Below are 17,895 nucleotides of genomic sequence, written 5' to 3'. Positions count from 1 at the left end.
TTATCTTTATCTTATTCTTCCCAGTTAAATTTACCCTTCATTCTAATTTGTGTTGTACAATTATTTCATTTTTAACCTTAATTTATATTTTATTCCTTCCTAGTTAAATTTACCCTTTTTAATTTTTCATATTTATTTCCTTTCTTATTCATAGCCTTTTCCTTTTTTGTTTTCTTTAGGTCACGAGCAGTTGTCCAAGCATTTCACTACATATCGTACTGTGTATGACTGTGTACGTGACAAATAAAAAAATTTGAATTTGAATTTGAATTGAGATGCTTTAAGACTGTAAAACCCCTCACTACACACTTTATACACTTTTCTCAGACAGGTATGAACATTTTCACACTTTTCTCTCTTGTTTAAACACTCCCAAAGTTGAAACCTTTCTAGAAAAATAAGTCCAGTATTACAGAATGAAACCAAAGATCAAACCTTGTTTTCAGGTCCAGAACATGGGAATAGAGCAGCTGCCAGAGAATTCAACATTAATGAATCAATGGTACGGAAGTGGAGGAAGCAAGAAGAATAAGTTGAGTAAAGTTTGACTTATCTGACTGTTTTGTTTCGCTTAATGCGCCCCATAATCCGGTGCGCCTTATGGTCCAAAAGATACGGTAACTTCTACCTTCCTTTAGCATGTCCAGATGTCCAACTTTTTGTGCTATGGTTAGCATCTTCCTCTGCTTTTTGGGTGCTACCGCAGGTGCCTTTGATGGTGCAAAACGTTTTGTTGACATCGTTGTGTTTGTCTGGGAGAAAACTTACAAATACAGTACAGCACCTCAGAGTCACACTGCTAGCGATCGAAGATTTATCAAAATTTGACAAGCTGGACGCATCCTGCTGTACTGTACAGGAGACACAGCACAAGATCGACTGACAATGGTCTACAGCCATTTAGGCTGCAGAACACAATGCCCTGTAAAAACAAAAAGCAAAAAAAGCATGCAAAATTGCACACTAAAATCCGCGAAACAGCGAGGCAACGAAAGTTGAACCGCGTTATAGCGAGGGAACACTGTGATGTGCCACTGAAGTTAAAAACAGCCTCCAAACTGACCAGATAGTGGATTTAATACTGAGTAAAACCCCAAAAGATTAAAATGTTGAAACGCCCAACCTGAGCACTGAAATTAAAATGATTACAACCTGTCTCAAAAATGGTTTTGTTCTATGTAGCTGTTTCCACCCTTCATTACAACCTTATGGGGATAATATTTTGTAGACTTCATCACTTTGAATTCTATTAAAGTTCCAGTTGGGGGCATGACTGCTTTGACAGGCAGGTTAATTTATTTTTTATATCCTAAAACTATCATATGAATGCAAAAGTCTTCACTCAGTAACTGAGTGATTTAATACAGACATTTGTTTTTCCAGCATTTGGAGGCATTTGTATTTTTTAATCGTGTTTGAAACATCATTTTTGTAACGTCCTGTAAATTTTCACAAGGAGGTGCTTATTTTATTCATCTTACTACCCCCTAAATTTAGTGCTTCTTGGCAAAGCCTCGACAATGCTTTTCATTTGATATTTAATATCCGGTTGTTCAGTCTGACGTCACTAGCCGTATCTGGACCTAAACTCCGCTGCAGGTCCATATATCAAACGATCACTGTGGCATTACTGAGAGTTGAAAAACTGTCTAAAGTCTTTCATCTTTAATAAAATGATCAGCGTTCTGCTCTACCAGGTGTAACAATTGAGTTTAACATCCAGGCATCCACGAAAACGGAATTTATGACATTTAACGGAGTTAGAAGTTAGCAGGAAGTTAGCTCGCTAGCTTCTATCTAAATACAATATAGCATGTCCTGACTGCAGGGTTTTGGAAACAAATTAAAACGTACAGCTCTGTTATCACTTCCAACATAAATGAAGACAGAAAACTAAACAGCAGTGACGTTTGTAGGGTTACTGAAGTTTGGCTAGCTGGTATATAATGATGTGCTACGTGACCGCTAGCGACACAGCTATGTTAGCATAATATAAACAAGCTAACTTTTTTCCACTCGATAAAAGTTAATGTGAGTGTTCTTGGTGGTCAGGAACAAATGTAATTGCGGTTAGTCATTCATATACTGCTGCATGGGCTGGGCTGTAGTTACATCCTAAGGTTTTAAAAACTGAGCTTAAATAAATGACTAGCGGTAATAAAAGCCGAGGGAGGTCAACAGTGATCACTGACTGTTTTAGGAGCTTTTTGAGATCAAATAGAAGAAAATACATAACATTAAACATGTTAACAACACAGAAGCCATATTAAACGCAGACTACTTTAGGTCCGGAAGTAGGATTCATCGTGTCATCACTGAACAACCGGATTGATTCTGCTGTTTGTATGAGCAGATGGAAAGTTCACTCTGGGTTTAGTTGACAAACCCTTTGCACATATTCACGTGTGTCTGGTGGAATTAAACTTTGTCTTGAGTTCTTATGGTTGGCCCTGGCACCCAGTGTATTCCCAGGCTTATAAACTTGTTCTCATGTAAACTCATTCACTCTTCACTTGACCACGGTGTGGGTTGATATGACTCATCAATCTCAGTACAAAACCATACTTCAAGTGGTCATGGTGTTTGACACAATAACTACAAATGTTTTCTAATTTTATAGAGAATAACAAGATATTGAGTCAAAGAGAGGAGTCCTCTGACTCCCCACACCATCTTAATGTGAGAAAGAAAAGAGCTGGTGATGCAGCAGAGAATTTCAGCAAGATAGCAAGGTACAGGAACCTCGTCGAGCTGACAGTAAAGGATTCAGTCAGAATGATAGAGAAAGGCCTGGTGATAAGCTGATGGTTTGAAACTAAATGTGTAATACTGCTTCTGTGCAAGGTGAGTAACCATGCACAGAAGCAGTATTACACATATTGAACACTGAGCGTGTTAAAACCAAGGACTAGATAGGATTGTAAAGAGAAATGTAAAGTTACACACAAGTTGTGTATGTATTTTTAGACAACTTCGAGGACGCGTCTCCTCTTCTTGATCCCATCGGTGTAGGAGGTTTGTTGCACGTTAGCTTCTTTGAGAGGAAGTTTTGGCCAGTAGGTCTTATAAGCACATACTCACACCAGGATCCAGGAGATTTTTTTTCTCCCCCCTTTCTCACTGTCCCTCTCCCCTTCTGTTTTTCTTTTCCTTCCTCTTTCTTTCTCCCTTTCCTATCCCTCACTCATGTCTGTCCCGTCTATAACAACTGAAAATAAAATAAAATAAATAATAAAAACAAAGGTCGATCAAATGGACCAATACGGCAATGCCACGATGATCCATTTGGCAAAATAAATCCATTGGGTCTCCTTGTTGGTCTTCAGACAACAATTCTGATGGCTAAAGAACCAAATGGGACAGGCAAAAAAAAAAGAAAAAGAAAAAAAAAAAGGCACATGCTCACACACATTACAGATCTCTTTGAAAGTAGCAGCTAAACCACCTGTGTTTGTTTTCTTGCAGTTGGCCATTAAGCACATCTCCTCGGAGGATACAAGGTTTAAAAACTGGTGAGTATTTTTCTATTTTGCTAAGGCAGTCTTTGAAATTTAAAAGTGCTCACATCTGAACCCTCATGAAAAGTCACTTGCGAAGCAGCTCGTATATCCCCTGGTTTCTATGTTTTACCATCAGAAGGTGCACCTTGTAATCTATGAACCTCAATGCTGAAGTTTGGAGATCTACAAGGAGAAGTTGGACTGTCTACTCAGGGTACTTTCTGGACAGTGAGTTGCGAGTCGTGGAAAGACCAGTTTTTAGTATGGATCTCCAGAAGTACTGTCACACTATAGGAGGGTTCTGAGAAGAAAGTGAAGCCAATGTAGGAAACTCCCTTGTTCCATAGACTCCTGTATCTCTTTCTCAGATCATCCTGAGGGTAGGTCTTGGCTGTAGCCAAGTTATGCACAGGGACTTCAGCTGCCTCACATGTCCTCATGAAATTTCAATTAAGTGGCCCAAGAGTCCAACTTATTGGCTTTGGCTGTGGCAGTTTTCGCCAGAAAGGAAACATTCAGCACTTTCTCTGCAAAAATATCTGTTCTTCATTCATCATCCAGTCTCTAAATAAATAGTGTAACTAAATAAAACTACAAAAAGCTTTTTGTCATTTTTTCTCTGATACCTTGGACTTCCTTCATAACAACTTTCAGTTTAACCCTGCTTTGTCCACAGGTAGGAAACACATAGATTTGAACATAAAGTGGTAGAGGGTAGATCTTTTACTTCCACTTTCACTTTTCAAAATACATATAATTGCTAAATGTGTCTGATCAGAGACCCAATGGAGCATGACACTGCAGGATCTTCAGCTCTGCCCCATGCCATGCTTCCACCTAGCTTCTAGAGCAGCCCAGTTTTTCCCAGTAAGGAAAGCAGCACAGATCTCCCACATAATGCTGGAAAGTGTGTAAAGTAACTCTGTATGTAGTATAGTATAGTTGTGCATTATAGTTCACCTGGTCTGTTTCAGAAGGAGACAGGGTAAAGTCATCTGAAACCCACACACACAACAAATGAGAGGAAGAGAGGGAGGAATGGTGCCTTAAGTAACAAAAAGATTTCAACTGTCCAGAGAGAGTCAGTACTGCTGATTTCAGTTGTACTGAGAAATACGGCAAATGTTGTCTTAATGTGCTGAATCACACTGCGAAGCACATTACCATGAAAATATTTCAAAGATTGAATTCTGCCTCTTTAAAAAGTGGATGGAGCACTTTATCTTTTTGTGATGAACTTTTAAAATTACTAACAGGATTAGAAGCCTTTCACAGCAGCTGAGGGGTCATTAATTGACAGTTGGTTCACCTGCTGCTGCAGCTGTCTGGAGCCTCTCTTTGAAGAATTAAGTCTACATTAGTCTGTGGTGGGATAGCTGTAGAGAAGGTCATCTGCTAACTGGAGGGTTGGTGGTTCGAACTTTGGCTCCTGTAGTCTGCATGCCAAATATCCTTGGTCAAGATACTGACCCCAAGTTGTGGTGGTGTGAATGCAACATCTAGATAGAAAGTACTTAAAGTGCTTGTGTGAACAGATGGAGGCATATTGTATAAAGACCTTTGAGTGCTCAGGTAGTGTAGAAAAGCTCTATATTATTTGTGCTATGTTTACGTTTTCATTTGAGTGTACAGTACATGCAACCTTTTAAGTTTCTCATTTGTTTCACTTTGTCAAAAAGCAGGATTGCTTCAAACAAAATAAGACCTCTAGCTATTCTTTATAACCTAACACATTTCAGCATCTGCCTCTTAAAAATAGACTGTTGTCCACTATACTATAGCTTATTGAGACCAAATGGTGAGTCTGAGGGTGTTACAGTGGTCACACAGGGCTTTTATTTGTCCATATGAGAATATACAAGGAAGTCATCATGCTCCCAGATACAGTAATACATTTCAGCTGTGCGGCCCATTAAGAAGCCTTTAATTTCTCGCTGCAGAGCTCAGTCTGATCCTCAGTGCCCCTAGGAGCTATAAAATGTTGATTTATCTCCCTCTCCTACAGCTCTGCACGCTGAGCCTAGAAAGGAACTAATGATGTACTACTGCAGCTATTTAAACCGCTGTTTGAACACTAGTTTAAATATGGAAAGGGAAGTAAGAAATTAGCAGCAGTTTTGCCACTGTGATTCCAGCCTGCCAACCTCGCACCAGATAGCCCAACTTCTACTTTTCTTCTGCTTTCTTTAAAAAGAGCAGCGGAAAGTGGAAGTTAACAAAGAGAAAAGTTTGGCTCAGAAGGAACATTTAATTAATTAGAAATACCAACTTCATCAACAGAACATGTGTAAATTATATCTTATGCTTTTAATGTTTATCAGTTTGAGTAAAACTGTTTTAGCTTCACTCAAAAGAGCTCTCATTTGAAAGCAAATAGTAAGTTGCTGTTCTTATGAATTAATATTATTTTTTCAAGACAGTTAATGAAATTTCTCTCTTATAAGCTACGCAGTTTTAACACACCTCTTCCAGGATATTTTGTTTCTCTCCTACATTGGAAGATTACTCTTCCAGTGTTTATTAGTGCAGTGCTATCACAATATAATGACGTGGGAATGGAAATTATTTTCATCCAAGGTGTCAACCTCAACTCCCTCAGTCTAACATATTAGCTCTCAGTCAAAATGAGGTGATTTGAAAAAGGGAGCAGGGAAATGTCTCAGAAGTATTAACCTGAAGATGAACCTCTTGGTCTACGCCGTTCAGGAAACCCAGAGATGTTTTTTTTGGTCACATTTACAGTGTTGAGTGCCCAATGCTAACTACATCCAAAAACTGAGATTACCAAAACTGAGCGTACAGAAGCTCCACTCACCTGTTGTTGAAACCTTCTATTTGGAGAGGCAGCTAGTCAGAACAATCATGGATTAAAAGGCAGGTGAAGGAAGCCAAAAGAGATTATGCAGAAGTTTTAAAGAAAAAACAAACAAACAAAAACAAGTATGTTGTAGTAAAACCCAGTATGTACTGTTTTGCTGTTTTTATTATTTAATAACAGAATCTAGTGTTACTTCTCTCTTTTCCCCCAAATGGCCACGGCAGATGGCCACCGCTGCCTGAGCCTGGTTCTGATGGAGGATTGTTCCTGTTAAAAGGGAGTTTTTCCTTCCCACTCTCACCAAAGTGCTTGCTCATAGGGGGTCATATGATTGTTGGGTTTTTCTCTGTATTTATTATTGTAGGATCTACTGTACAATATAAAGCACCTTGAGGCAACTGTTGTTGTGATTTGGCGCTGTATAAGAGTTGTGAGTATAAAAGATGTTTCACTCAGGATGACCTCTACACAAAAACAGTACAGTATGAAAGGATCACTATCTATTTTAGAACACTTTTGTTGGGCTTTTCATGGGACTTTTTTTAACAATAAGAAAACCACAGACCAATAGTCCTCTAAATGTCCTTTGGTTTAAACAGCACAGTGCACAATGGTGAGCATGCTTGAAAAACACATTTTTATTCCAAGTTCATCACATACTGGTATTTTGTTGTATTCCGTGATGTTGCAGTTATGGTAAATGGCCTGCATTTGTATAGCGCTTTTCTAGTCCCTAAGGACCCCAAAGCGCTTCACACTACATTCAGTCATTCACCCATTCACACACACATTCACACACTGGCGATGGCAAGCTACATTGTAGCCACAGCTGCCCTGGGGCGCACTGACAGAGGCGAGGCTGCCGGACACTGGCGCCACCGGGCCCTCTGACCACCACCAGTAGGCAAACACGGGGTTAGTATCTTGCCCAAGGATATTTGGCATGCAGCCAGGAGGCAGCCTGGGATCGAACCACCGACCTTCTGATTAGTGGCTGACCTGCTCTGCCACCTAAGCTACAGCCACCCCACCCAGTTAATCTCGAGTCATGTGGAGGGGAGTGCTATAGGTATAAAACCAAGTGGCTAACTGTGGAATTGAAAAAAATGAAGTAATTCCTGTAATGGCTGGCTCCAATTGCAAATCCATCCCTGCTGTTTCATTGTTAAAATGCTCAGCCCACTGGGCCAGGGACTGAAAAACAAAAAAAGAGAAGTTTTAACAGCAAGAGTTATAGATCTGAGATGTCTATATTAGAGGAGAAAAAGGGGACTGCTTGCACATATGCTGAACTCCTTATTTGAAATTTTTTGCCATGTTCATCGCTTGCCAAAATTTCCCTATTTCTATACTAAATTTACATTAACTGAAGAAATCAACAACAATCCCAGGTTTTTCTTCATCATTGTAGCCAGACTGCCTAGTATTCCTTATACTTTAACTAGTAGTGTACCTTTTTTCACAAATAATTATTCCGGAAAAAATATTTTACTACAGAGATTAGAGTATGCTACACGTATTAAAGGAAACATATCTATCTAACAGACTCCAGTTTGTTCATGTGGAGTCTTCTTCATGCAAGGCTAATTATGGAGCTCCACATGGTTCCATACTAGGACCAATTCTGTTCATAATTTAGATGCTTCGCTCAGGCTCTCTCTTTCAGAGACTAGAAAGAGAGAGGATATGTCTTCCATGGTCTTCTTCTCTTTTCTGTTTGTCTTCATTGGCTAACTGTTAAAACTAGAATCAAATTCAAAATCCTTCACCTCACATACAAGATCATCAATAATCAGGACCCATCTTACCTTCAGAGGACTTCAATATTAGACTTCTGTGTTGCGTGTGATTACTAGAATTTTCAAAAGTAGAATGCGTGGTAGCACCTTCAGCTTTCAGGTGATCAGGTCATCTGAGTCTTAGGTTTTCTTTGTATTATTTTGGGGTCTTCAGCTTACAATATAAAGCACCTTTGGATATTTCACAGCCTATAGATAAAACCGACTTGAGCATCCACCATTGGAACAGAAAATAGGCCATTAAGGGGTACAGTAAGTTCATCGACTATCAATGATATCCTGTAGGGTTGCATGAGTGTTAATTCATGTTGTACTCACAAATAGTTATTACAAAACCACTTGTATGGGCTTTTAATATTGTTTTGCCAAACACAGAAAAATGTTTATCACAATTAGCGTCCACTGTCTCCTAACACTGGAAATACATAAAAAGGATTGAAAAATAACTTGAATTAATTGAAGATCTTTCTAGCAGACGGCTTTACTTTCATTAAACCTCTTTTGATAACAACATAGTCTAGTAATTGGAAGAACCTGGCCTCTTCTGTACGAACACATTCTTGCTTCGGGTTTTAACCTCAAATAAACCTTCGTTAACATTCCAGACATTGGCCAGGAGTGATAACTGCTCCACCTTGGATTGAAATTCCCCTCAGCCTGCATTACCTGGGAGATTTATCCCCCTTGTTCATGCTGTATTTACAGAGGCAGCAGGCTATCAGACAGTAAACCGCTGTGAGCGAAACCGGGTTAAGTTTGTCCAACAGCCTGCACAGAATTAAATCTAGATAGAGAGCCTCCAGGTAAGGAAAAACCTGACTTTTGTTGCTTTTTCAAATGTTTGAAAAGGTTCTGGAAATGCTCTTTCCTTGTTATTATTGCTACATATTCAGTAAGTAGAAAAATGCTGCAGAATGTAACCTTTTAAAGAAACTTTCCTCTGGCCTTTCTCAACAACAACAGACAAAAAGAAAATGAATTTCATGTTACATTATGCCTGAGACAAAACAACAATGACAAGCTTCCCCCCTGCATGTTTCTTCTCTTTGTTTCTTCTCTTTGTTGAAAACTCTATTAAAAATGAAAAGCTTCCTTATTGGTGAGTCAGTGTAGTTTGACGAAATTATTACTGATTGAAGTGTGTTGGGAAATTCAAAGCCAGATAATCCAAAGAGAGAGAGAGAGAGAGATCAATGATGACGGACAAATCCAAAAGAAAAGCTTTTTACAGCAAAGGGGTTAAGTAAAAGATGACAAACTGTGGAAGACCTGACCCTGCAGGGCAACCTGACATCTTGCTTATCTCTAGAAAACCTTAGGAGACAACACGGGGCTGGGAGAAACTAACACACAGCATAATCACTTCTCTTACAGATCAAATTAAGCCTATTACTGTCTTAAATCTTAAACATCTTGCTAGGAATGTAGGCCCATGAAGACAAGAGGGAAACTGCCTGACTGCTGATGATTACCTCTTGCTGGAAACCAAACACTTGTGAGTTACTCTACTCCTGTTCCTGCCACTGTTTGGATGATAATTTGGTTTAAGGTTGAATTTCACGATGAATTTGTTTATCAAATAATTTACCACAGAAACAGGTGTGTATGATATAAGCAAAAATAATTATAGTATATTGTCATAAAGTTCATTAAAGTAAAAAATGCTCTTTACAATAGTAATCTAAGTAATTACAAAATGACAAGTTGGGAGTGACAGATCCAGCTCACTTATGCCTCAACACTGGGCACCAAAGGACACCTTGTTTTTAAACCAGCTGCATCAGTGACTCTGTCAAAAATGCATCAATAGATGCCCTGTTAATGAAAAACACATGAAAGTACTATTTTGTAACAGCAGCTCCTAGGAGATAATTTAATCACATTTTATTTTTAAAGCACCCAATCACAACAAAAGTCACCTCGAGGTGACTTTTTCTATGAGTCTGTTGTGGCCAGTGCGATCCTCTATGCTGTTGCATGCTGGGGGAGCAGGCTGAGGGTCGCAGATGCCAACAGACTTAATAAACTGATCCGTAAGGCCAGCAATGTTGTGGAGATGGAGCTGAACTCCCTCAAGGTGGTGTCGGAGAGGCGGATGCTGTCCAAGATAAAGACAATGTTGGATAACACCTCCCACCCACTCCATGACATGCTGGTCAGTCACAGGAGCTCGTTCAGTGAGAGACTGAGATTACCGAAAAGCACCACTGAACGACACAGGAAATCATTCCTGCCTGTGGCCATCTCCCTGTACAACGCATCCACTTAACACACTGTTTGCTGCTACAACTACACATGTTTCTTTTCCAACTATTTATTTATAAGTGACTTATGTATGTATGTATGTATATATATGTATATATTGTACTATTCTTAGTTAGCGTATTGTCTGTCTTGTCTTAATGTTGGTTTAAAATGGAGCACTGTAACAAAAAATAATTTCCCCCAGGGATCAATAAAGTATTCTGATTCTGATTCTGATTCTGATTTATATTGTAAGTTAAAGACCCTAGAAGAAAGTATAGACACATTTCAAAGAAATAGAGAGTGTTTTTAAATCAATTACAGTAACTGATACAGGCTGTACAGGGACCTCCTCACCCCTCTATGTGGATAAATGAAAAATCGGAGCAGCAAAACAGCACAGGGCAGCATCACAGTATGACAATGGATATGCCAATGATGGGGTCAGATGCTGGAGGAGAGGTGGGTTGCAAAGCAGCTAAAGAAGTTTAAAATGCGAACTCTGTATTTTCTGTAGGTGTGGGGGCAAAATTTATTTCTGGGTGGGCAGCGTCCATCCCTGCCAACTTTAGACCATCTTAAAGTCATGATAAAAATGACATGGGAATTAAAACAAACATTTCACTGACTAAAACATAAATATAACGATGCATAAATAAGCAAGATTCATCTCATAACATGTCGCTTGCTGCTGAACTTAGACTTTTATTTTGGAAGGTATATATATTCAAACAGTATTTACCAATATCAACAAACACTGTAATATAATAGTGATTATTAATGATAATAATTACACTGCAAGCTAATAAATACGAAGTTCATTTCAGTAAAAATGCGAGGAAGGAAGCATACAATATACAGCAGCTGAAGACAGTGTCACTCTGAAGCTTCTCCTTCATCTGATTTAGTGTTTGTGGCTGAAGGTTTGCAAAACAGAGCATTACCCGTTACATTTAATACAGGAAACGCCCAGCTTGTGCCTCTGATGCGATCACTAAATTTGCATTTGGGACTTAACTTTCAGATTACAGCAAACAGCTGCTGCATTTAAAAAAAAGAAGAAAAAAAAGGAAACACTAGTGAGAACAGTGATGATTTCATAAGAGGCGCAGACTGGAGGTATGCTGAGAAAGGCCTCCATCCTCAGACTGACACACATGTAAACAGAGCCAGAGATGATGGAGTAGAGATATTGTTGCAGGGCTGCTCCCTCCTACTGGGAATCAGCTGCTCAGGTCAAGGATCAGACTGGGCAGGAGCAGTGCAGTGACACTGTGATGACAACAGCTACCTGCAGAACACAAACAGAGCAGATAACGGTCATCAATCACCCAGCAGTCACCACCAGCTCAAGTAATCCTTCTTGTTCAGCAACAGTGCTGTCAGCCTTTTTCAAAACTCAGGATACAAACTCTTACAGTACCCCTGCCTCAGGTTTTCATTCCATTTCATTTGTGAATTATTAATTGGCAAGAAACCAATGAGTCCTTTTTATTTTGAAAGTGTCACAGGTTGTGGAAAGTAATTTATGATTGTGGTCAATGGCTGAGTTTTAATTAAGTCCCGGCCAGAGTTCATAGTGCTGGAGATGGAAGTGGTTCGTTAATCACCAACTAGCAGACTAGCCGTGTACACCAAAGGCCAGAGTACGTCACTTTTATCTGAATTAAAGTTAATAGTTGTCCAGAAGGACACATGTAAGTGAATTAATGCTTGAAGGCACAGGGGAATCTGAAGATCGTTTTGGCATTTGGTCATTGCACCCTCGTTGAATCCGATCACAATAAGCATTCAGAAACAATCTGTGAATTCATGTTATTAATAAACATCTGAGCTCTCATTGACTCATGTGTGCTTGGAAATTACAGGCTCTCTTTGAAACTTTAAGCAGGAAGACTTGTGTTACTTGTTGATGGCAATGCTGGCCAGATTTCAACCAGGAAGGCTGCGGCCCCAGCACCACCACCATACAAAAACACATACACAAACACACAACGCACATACACACAGGCATTCTTTATCCATAATTTATGGCACAGACCAACAGTCTCCTTTAGAGTCCTTCAGAAGCTATAAAGTGTCTGTCAGTCTATCGTCATCCTCGTTGCAGAAAGTCTGAGTGATTGAAACCCACCCACTGATATCTACTGGGCACGTCCCCGTTTGGACAGACAGAGATCAATAGCTAAAAACATTATTTTGTGTGGCTCTTCATTATTTCTGTAAGCAATTCATCTGGTCATACTGGTGGAATACATTTAAGCTAACTTATAAGCGATGCACTCTGTTGGCGCTGTATGTGAACAACGAGGTAGGCAAGTAGTAGGTAGGTAATAGTCATGAGCAAAGATATTACGTCTGAGAGCTTTTCATATCAACACAAAAGAAATAACATTTTTGTCAACTTTATTTTAGCCAGATTTACATTTAAGCACAAATCTATTTACACAAACAGAGTCAAAACTTTACATTTATTTCACAGAAAGCTACATTTACCCTACATTTACATGAGGACAAAAACTGTGATGAAATCTGCTGAAACTTTTGTCAGTGAATAAAAACAAAAAGAAAATATCCTGGAGTGACAAGAGCCAATAAGAACTAATTACATTGTGTAGAAAGGCCAGGCGAGTTTTGAAGCAGTCCAATCAGAAGTAATCTGCATGCAGTAATGTTAGAGGTGCACAACTGAGGTGCTTTTTGGAAATGGTACCACTATCTCCCATCCTCCCGGTTTCTCATGAAAATGAGACAAAATGTCAGCACATAGGAAGACAAGAGTGAACATATGGACACATTTTCCATTTGATGTCAAAGAAAATGAGACACTTTGTAAACCATGTAGAGCAACTCTCACTGGTAAAAACGCAACAAATTTTTTACACTCTATATTTTCGTCAGCTGGATAAACTGCTGCTTAAAATCTTATGATGACTAAAGCTAAAAGAATTTAGAAGTCTAAATTTTAAGTAAAACGACTAAATAAAAATTTGCTGCAAAATTAACAGCAGTCACTCTTTAACTGTATTTTTAGGTTTGATGGTTAGAGAGCCCAGTTTTGACAACATCCCATATTTTCTCTTTATGATCTTATTAATGATTCTGTGTTTACTCCTTTGTTGTTGTTGCTTTTGTATTGCCGTTTCTGTTAGTTGTTAGACTTATATTTTGGTATTCTTGTTTTGGTTATTCTGAATCTCTCCAAGCTCCCTCTTGCTGCCGAGTTTCCTTTGTCACATGATTCCCCACATCGCTACTTCCTGTTTTATTTTGGTACTTCTATGTCTTGTCTTGTTATCCTAACTTTTTCTTTAGGTGTGTTTAGTTCCCAGTTTAACCATATTCAGGTTAAAACAACACCTGAATATGGTCAGGTGTTGTTTTAATTTTTATGGTTTGGGGAGGAGGGAGGGAAGGAAAATAACGAGGGTGGTATTAAGTGGATTGTGTTTTAATTAGATCGCTTTATTGAGGTGATTTTTAGCAGAGGCCCCAGTCCGCGAGATCTTCAACGCACACCTCCGGCAGAGCTTCAACAGCATTCCGAGGGAGACTGGGGACATTGAGTCCGAATGGACCATGTTCAGCGTCTCCATTGCCGAAGCTGCTGCATTGAGCTGCGGCCGCAAGGTGGTCGGTGCCTGCCGTGGTGGTAATCCCCGAACCAAATGGTGGACACCAGAGGTGAAGGGAGCCACCAGGCTGAAGAAGGAGGCCTATCGGGCTTGGTTAGCCTGTGGGACTCCGGAGGCAGCCGACAGGTATCGACAGGCCAAGCGGAATGCGGCTCGGGCAGTGGCTGAAGCAAAAACTCGGGTGTGGGAGGAGTTCGGAGAGGCCATGGAAAAAGACTTTCGGACTGCCTCGAAGAGATTCTGGCAAACCGTCAGGCGTCTCAGGAGGGGAAAGCGGTGCTCTACCTGCACTGTGTATAGTGCTGGCGGAGCGCTGTTGACGTCGACTGAGAAAATTGTCGGGCGGTGGAAGGAATACTTCGAGGACCTCCTTAATCCCACTGACACGTCTTCCGGGGAGGAAGCAGAGTCTGGGGATGAGGGGTGTGACCCACCGATTTCCGGGGGCGAGGTCACTGAGGCAGTTAAACAACTCCTTGGTGGCAGAGCCCCTGGTGTCGATGAGGTCCGCCCCGAGTTCCTGAAGGCTCTGGACGTTGTAGGGCTGTCTTGGTTGACACGTCTCTGCAATGTTGCGTGGAGATCAGGCGCAGTACCTGTGGACTGGCAGACCGGGGTGGTGGTCCCCATCTTTAAGAAGGGGGACCGGAGGGTGTGTTCCAACTACAGGGGGATCACACTCCTCAGCCTCCCCGGGAAAGTCTATGCCAGGGTGCTGGAGAGGAGGGTTCGTCCGCTAGTCGAACCTCGGATACAGGAGGAACAATGCGGTTTTCGTCCTGGTCGCGGAACACTGGACCAGCTCTTTGTCCTCTCGAGGATACTTGAGGGTGCATGGGAGTTTGCCCAACCAGTCTACATGTGTTTTGTGGACCTGGAGAAGGCATTCGACCGTGTCCCTCGGGGCGTCCTGTGGGAGGTGTTGCGCGAGTATGGGGTGTCTGGCCCATTGCTACGGGCCATTCAATCCCTATACAACCGTTGCAAGAGCTTGGTTCGCATTGCCGGCAATAAGTCGGACTCGTTCCCGGTGGGTGATGGGCTCCGCCAGGGCTGCCCTTTGTCTCCGGTTCTGTTCATAATTTTTATGGACAGGATTTCTAGGCGCAGCCAAGTGGCGGAGGGCTTTCGCTTTGGTGGCCTCAGAATCTCATCTCTGATTTTTGCGGATGATGTGGTTCTGTTGGCTTCATCGGGTGAGGGCCTCCAGCTCGCACTGGAGCGGTTCGCAGCCGAGTGTAACGCAGCGGGAATGAGGATCAGCACCTCCAAATCTGAGGCCATGGTTCTCAGCCGGAAAAGGGTGGAGTGCCCACTCCGGGTCGGGGATGAGTTCCTGCCCCAAGTGGAGGAGTTCAAGTATCTCGGGGTCTTGTTCGCGAGTGATGGGAGAAGGGAGCTGGAGATCGACAGACGGATTGGGGCTGCGGCTGCAGTAATGCGGACACTGCACCGGTCAGTCGTGGTGAAGAGGGAGCTGAGTGTAAAAGCGAAGCTCTCAATTTACCGGTCGATCTACGTCCCTACCCTCACCTATGGCCACGAGCTGTGGGTAGTGACCGAAAGAACGAGATCGCGGATACAAGCGGCGGAAATGAGCTTCCTCCGAAGGGTGGCTGGCCTCTCCCTTAGAGATAGGGTGAGAAGTTCGGCCATCCGGGAGGGGCTTAGAGTAGAGCAGCTGCTGCTCCACATCGAAAGGAGCCAGCTGAGGTGGTTCGGGCATCTGGCAAGGATGCCCCCTGGGCGCCTCCTGGGCGAGGTGTTCCAGGCATGTCCCACCGGGAGGAGGCCCCGGGGCAGACCCAGGACACGCTGGAGAGATTATATCTCTCGGCTGGCCTGGGAACGCCTTGGTATTCCCCCGGACAAGCTGGAGGAGGTGGCTGGGGAGAGGGAGGTCTGGACCTCTTTGCTTAGGCTGCTACCCCCGCGACCCGACCTCGGATAAGCGGATGAAGATGGATGGATGGATGGTGTTTAGTTCCCCAGCCTTCAATGTGTCTGCGTGTAAGGCAAGGCAAGGCAAGTTTATTTGTATAGCACAATTCAACAACAAGGTGATTCAAAGTGCTTTACAGAGACATTAGAAACTAAAACAAATAAAAAGCATGATTTAAAATTGATTAAAACAAACAAACAAACAAACTAATTAACAAACAAACAAACAAAACAGTATATAAAATCAAAACAGATCAAATCAGAACAGTAGATAAAATCAGAACAGTAGATAAAATCAGTAGTTAAAATGTAAGTTTTGAAATTTAAGCTTAAAAGTGTGGATTTGGTGCTTTATTCAAATGCAGCTGAGAACAGGTGAGTCTTCAACCTGGATTTAAATAAACTGAGTGTTTCAGCTGATCTGAGGCTTTCTGGGAGTTTGTTCCAGATATAAGGAGCATAAAAGCTGAATGCAGCTTCTCCGTGTCTGGTTCTGACTCTGGGAACTGATAAAAGACCGGATCCAGATGACCTGAGGGATCTGGAAGGTTCATACTGGGTCAGGAGGTCACTGATGTATTTTGGTCCTAAACCATTCAGAGCTTTATAGACCAGCATCAGAACTTTAAAGTCTATCCTCTGACGGACAGGCAGCCAGTGTAAAGACCTCAGAGCTGGACTGATGTGGTCCACTTTTTTGGTCTTAGTGAGGACTCGAGCAGCAGAGTTCTGAATGAGCTGTAGTTGTCTGACTGATTTTTTAGGTAGACCTGTAAAGATGCTGTTACAGTAATCAAGCCTGCTAAAGATGAATGCATGGACTAGTTTTTCCAGGTCCTGTTGAGACATCAGATCTTTTTTCCTTGAAATATTCTTGAGGTGATAGTAAGCTGATTTTGTTATTGTCTTAATGTGTTTTTCTAAGTTTAGGTCTGCATCCATCACTACACCCAAATTTCTCGCCTGGTTTGTGGTTTTTGGTGTATAGATTGAAGTCCCCTGGTGACCTGTAATCGTTTTTCTTTGGCACCAAAGACTATTACCTCAGTTTTGTTTTTGTTTAGCTGGAGAAAATTGTGGCACAACCAGTCATTAATTTCCTAAATGCATTTACCAAGAGCCTGTACAGGGCCTCGGTCTCCTGGTGACATTGTGATATATATTTGTGTGTCATCTGCATAGCTGTGGTAGTTTATTTTGTTGTTCTTTATAATCTGTGCCAGTGGGAGCATGTAAATGTTAAACAGAATGGACATACTGGAGTTGCAAAGTTTTCAGCCCAGAGACTTGTATAACAAAGCAGGATTTTGGCTTCGCCAACTAAGGTAAACCTAGGCTTCCTGGACTACAAGGGTTATTCGCACCACACGCCTGATTATCCTTTGTCAACATACCTATAGCTTTAGCCCAGTGCCTCAGAGTTCAGCCCATGACAGTCACAACACATAAACAACTGCTCCTCATATGAAAGTAAAACCTTTACCACAGATATTTATAAATTATAGGGTTCATATGGATTTCATGCTGCATATGCACACATTTTATTTCTTCTTATTCAGCCACTAGCTTCTTTAAATGTATGTGTTATTTGTTCACTGGCAAAAAGAATAACAACTCTGGATACTGTTCCAATATAAAAGGCAAAGATACTCCTCTTATGGGATAGAGCCTCTGAAAGAACACATCTTTTAGGCTTATTTAGATCTTTTCAGCTTGTTACATGAAACGGAGGCTCTATCTTGGTTCATAAAAGGCTATTGTTTACTCTGAACACTACACTAATAGATTCAAAATGTCGATATGCTGTAATTCCGGCCGACACTTTAGATAATCTTTTTACAATCGTCAATCTATACGTTTCTAGTAATGATTATCCTTTTTTTTCTCCTTTAATATTGTCTTACACCCTTTAATAGAACACCCCAATAAATCAGTAAATGTAAGGCATTTGCCAATAT

General features: G+C 41.2%; 1 protein-coding gene across 4 annotated transcripts in view; it reads right to left on the bottom strand.

Moving 5' to 3' along the window:
• Positions 1-10,053: 10,053 nt before the first annotated feature.
• The window catches only part of tsnare1 (T-SNARE Domain Containing 1), a 292,734-nt gene continuing 284,892 nt past the window's right edge, over positions 10,054-17,895 (bottom strand). For all 4 annotated transcript variants that reach the window (XM_082551056.1, XM_082551053.1, XM_082551057.1 and 1 more), the window contains one exon: positions 10,054-11,652. Coding sequence is in view for 2 of the 4 variants with exons in the window: in XM_082551057.1 (XP_082407183.1) it covers positions 11,605-11,652 (48 nt within the window). In the remaining 2 variants the exon portion in view is untranslated. The remainder of the gene's footprint in view (positions 11,653-17,895) is intronic.

Source organism: Aulonocara stuartgranti (assembly GCF_965226115.1).
Source record: "Aulonocara stuartgranti genome assembly, chromosome: 11".
Lineage (NCBI taxonomy): Eukaryota > Metazoa > Chordata > Actinopteri > Cichliformes > Cichlidae > Aulonocara > Aulonocara stuartgranti.
The sequence above is the reverse complement of the archived record's forward strand: the minus strand, read 5'-3'. Positions and strand labels throughout refer to the sequence as shown.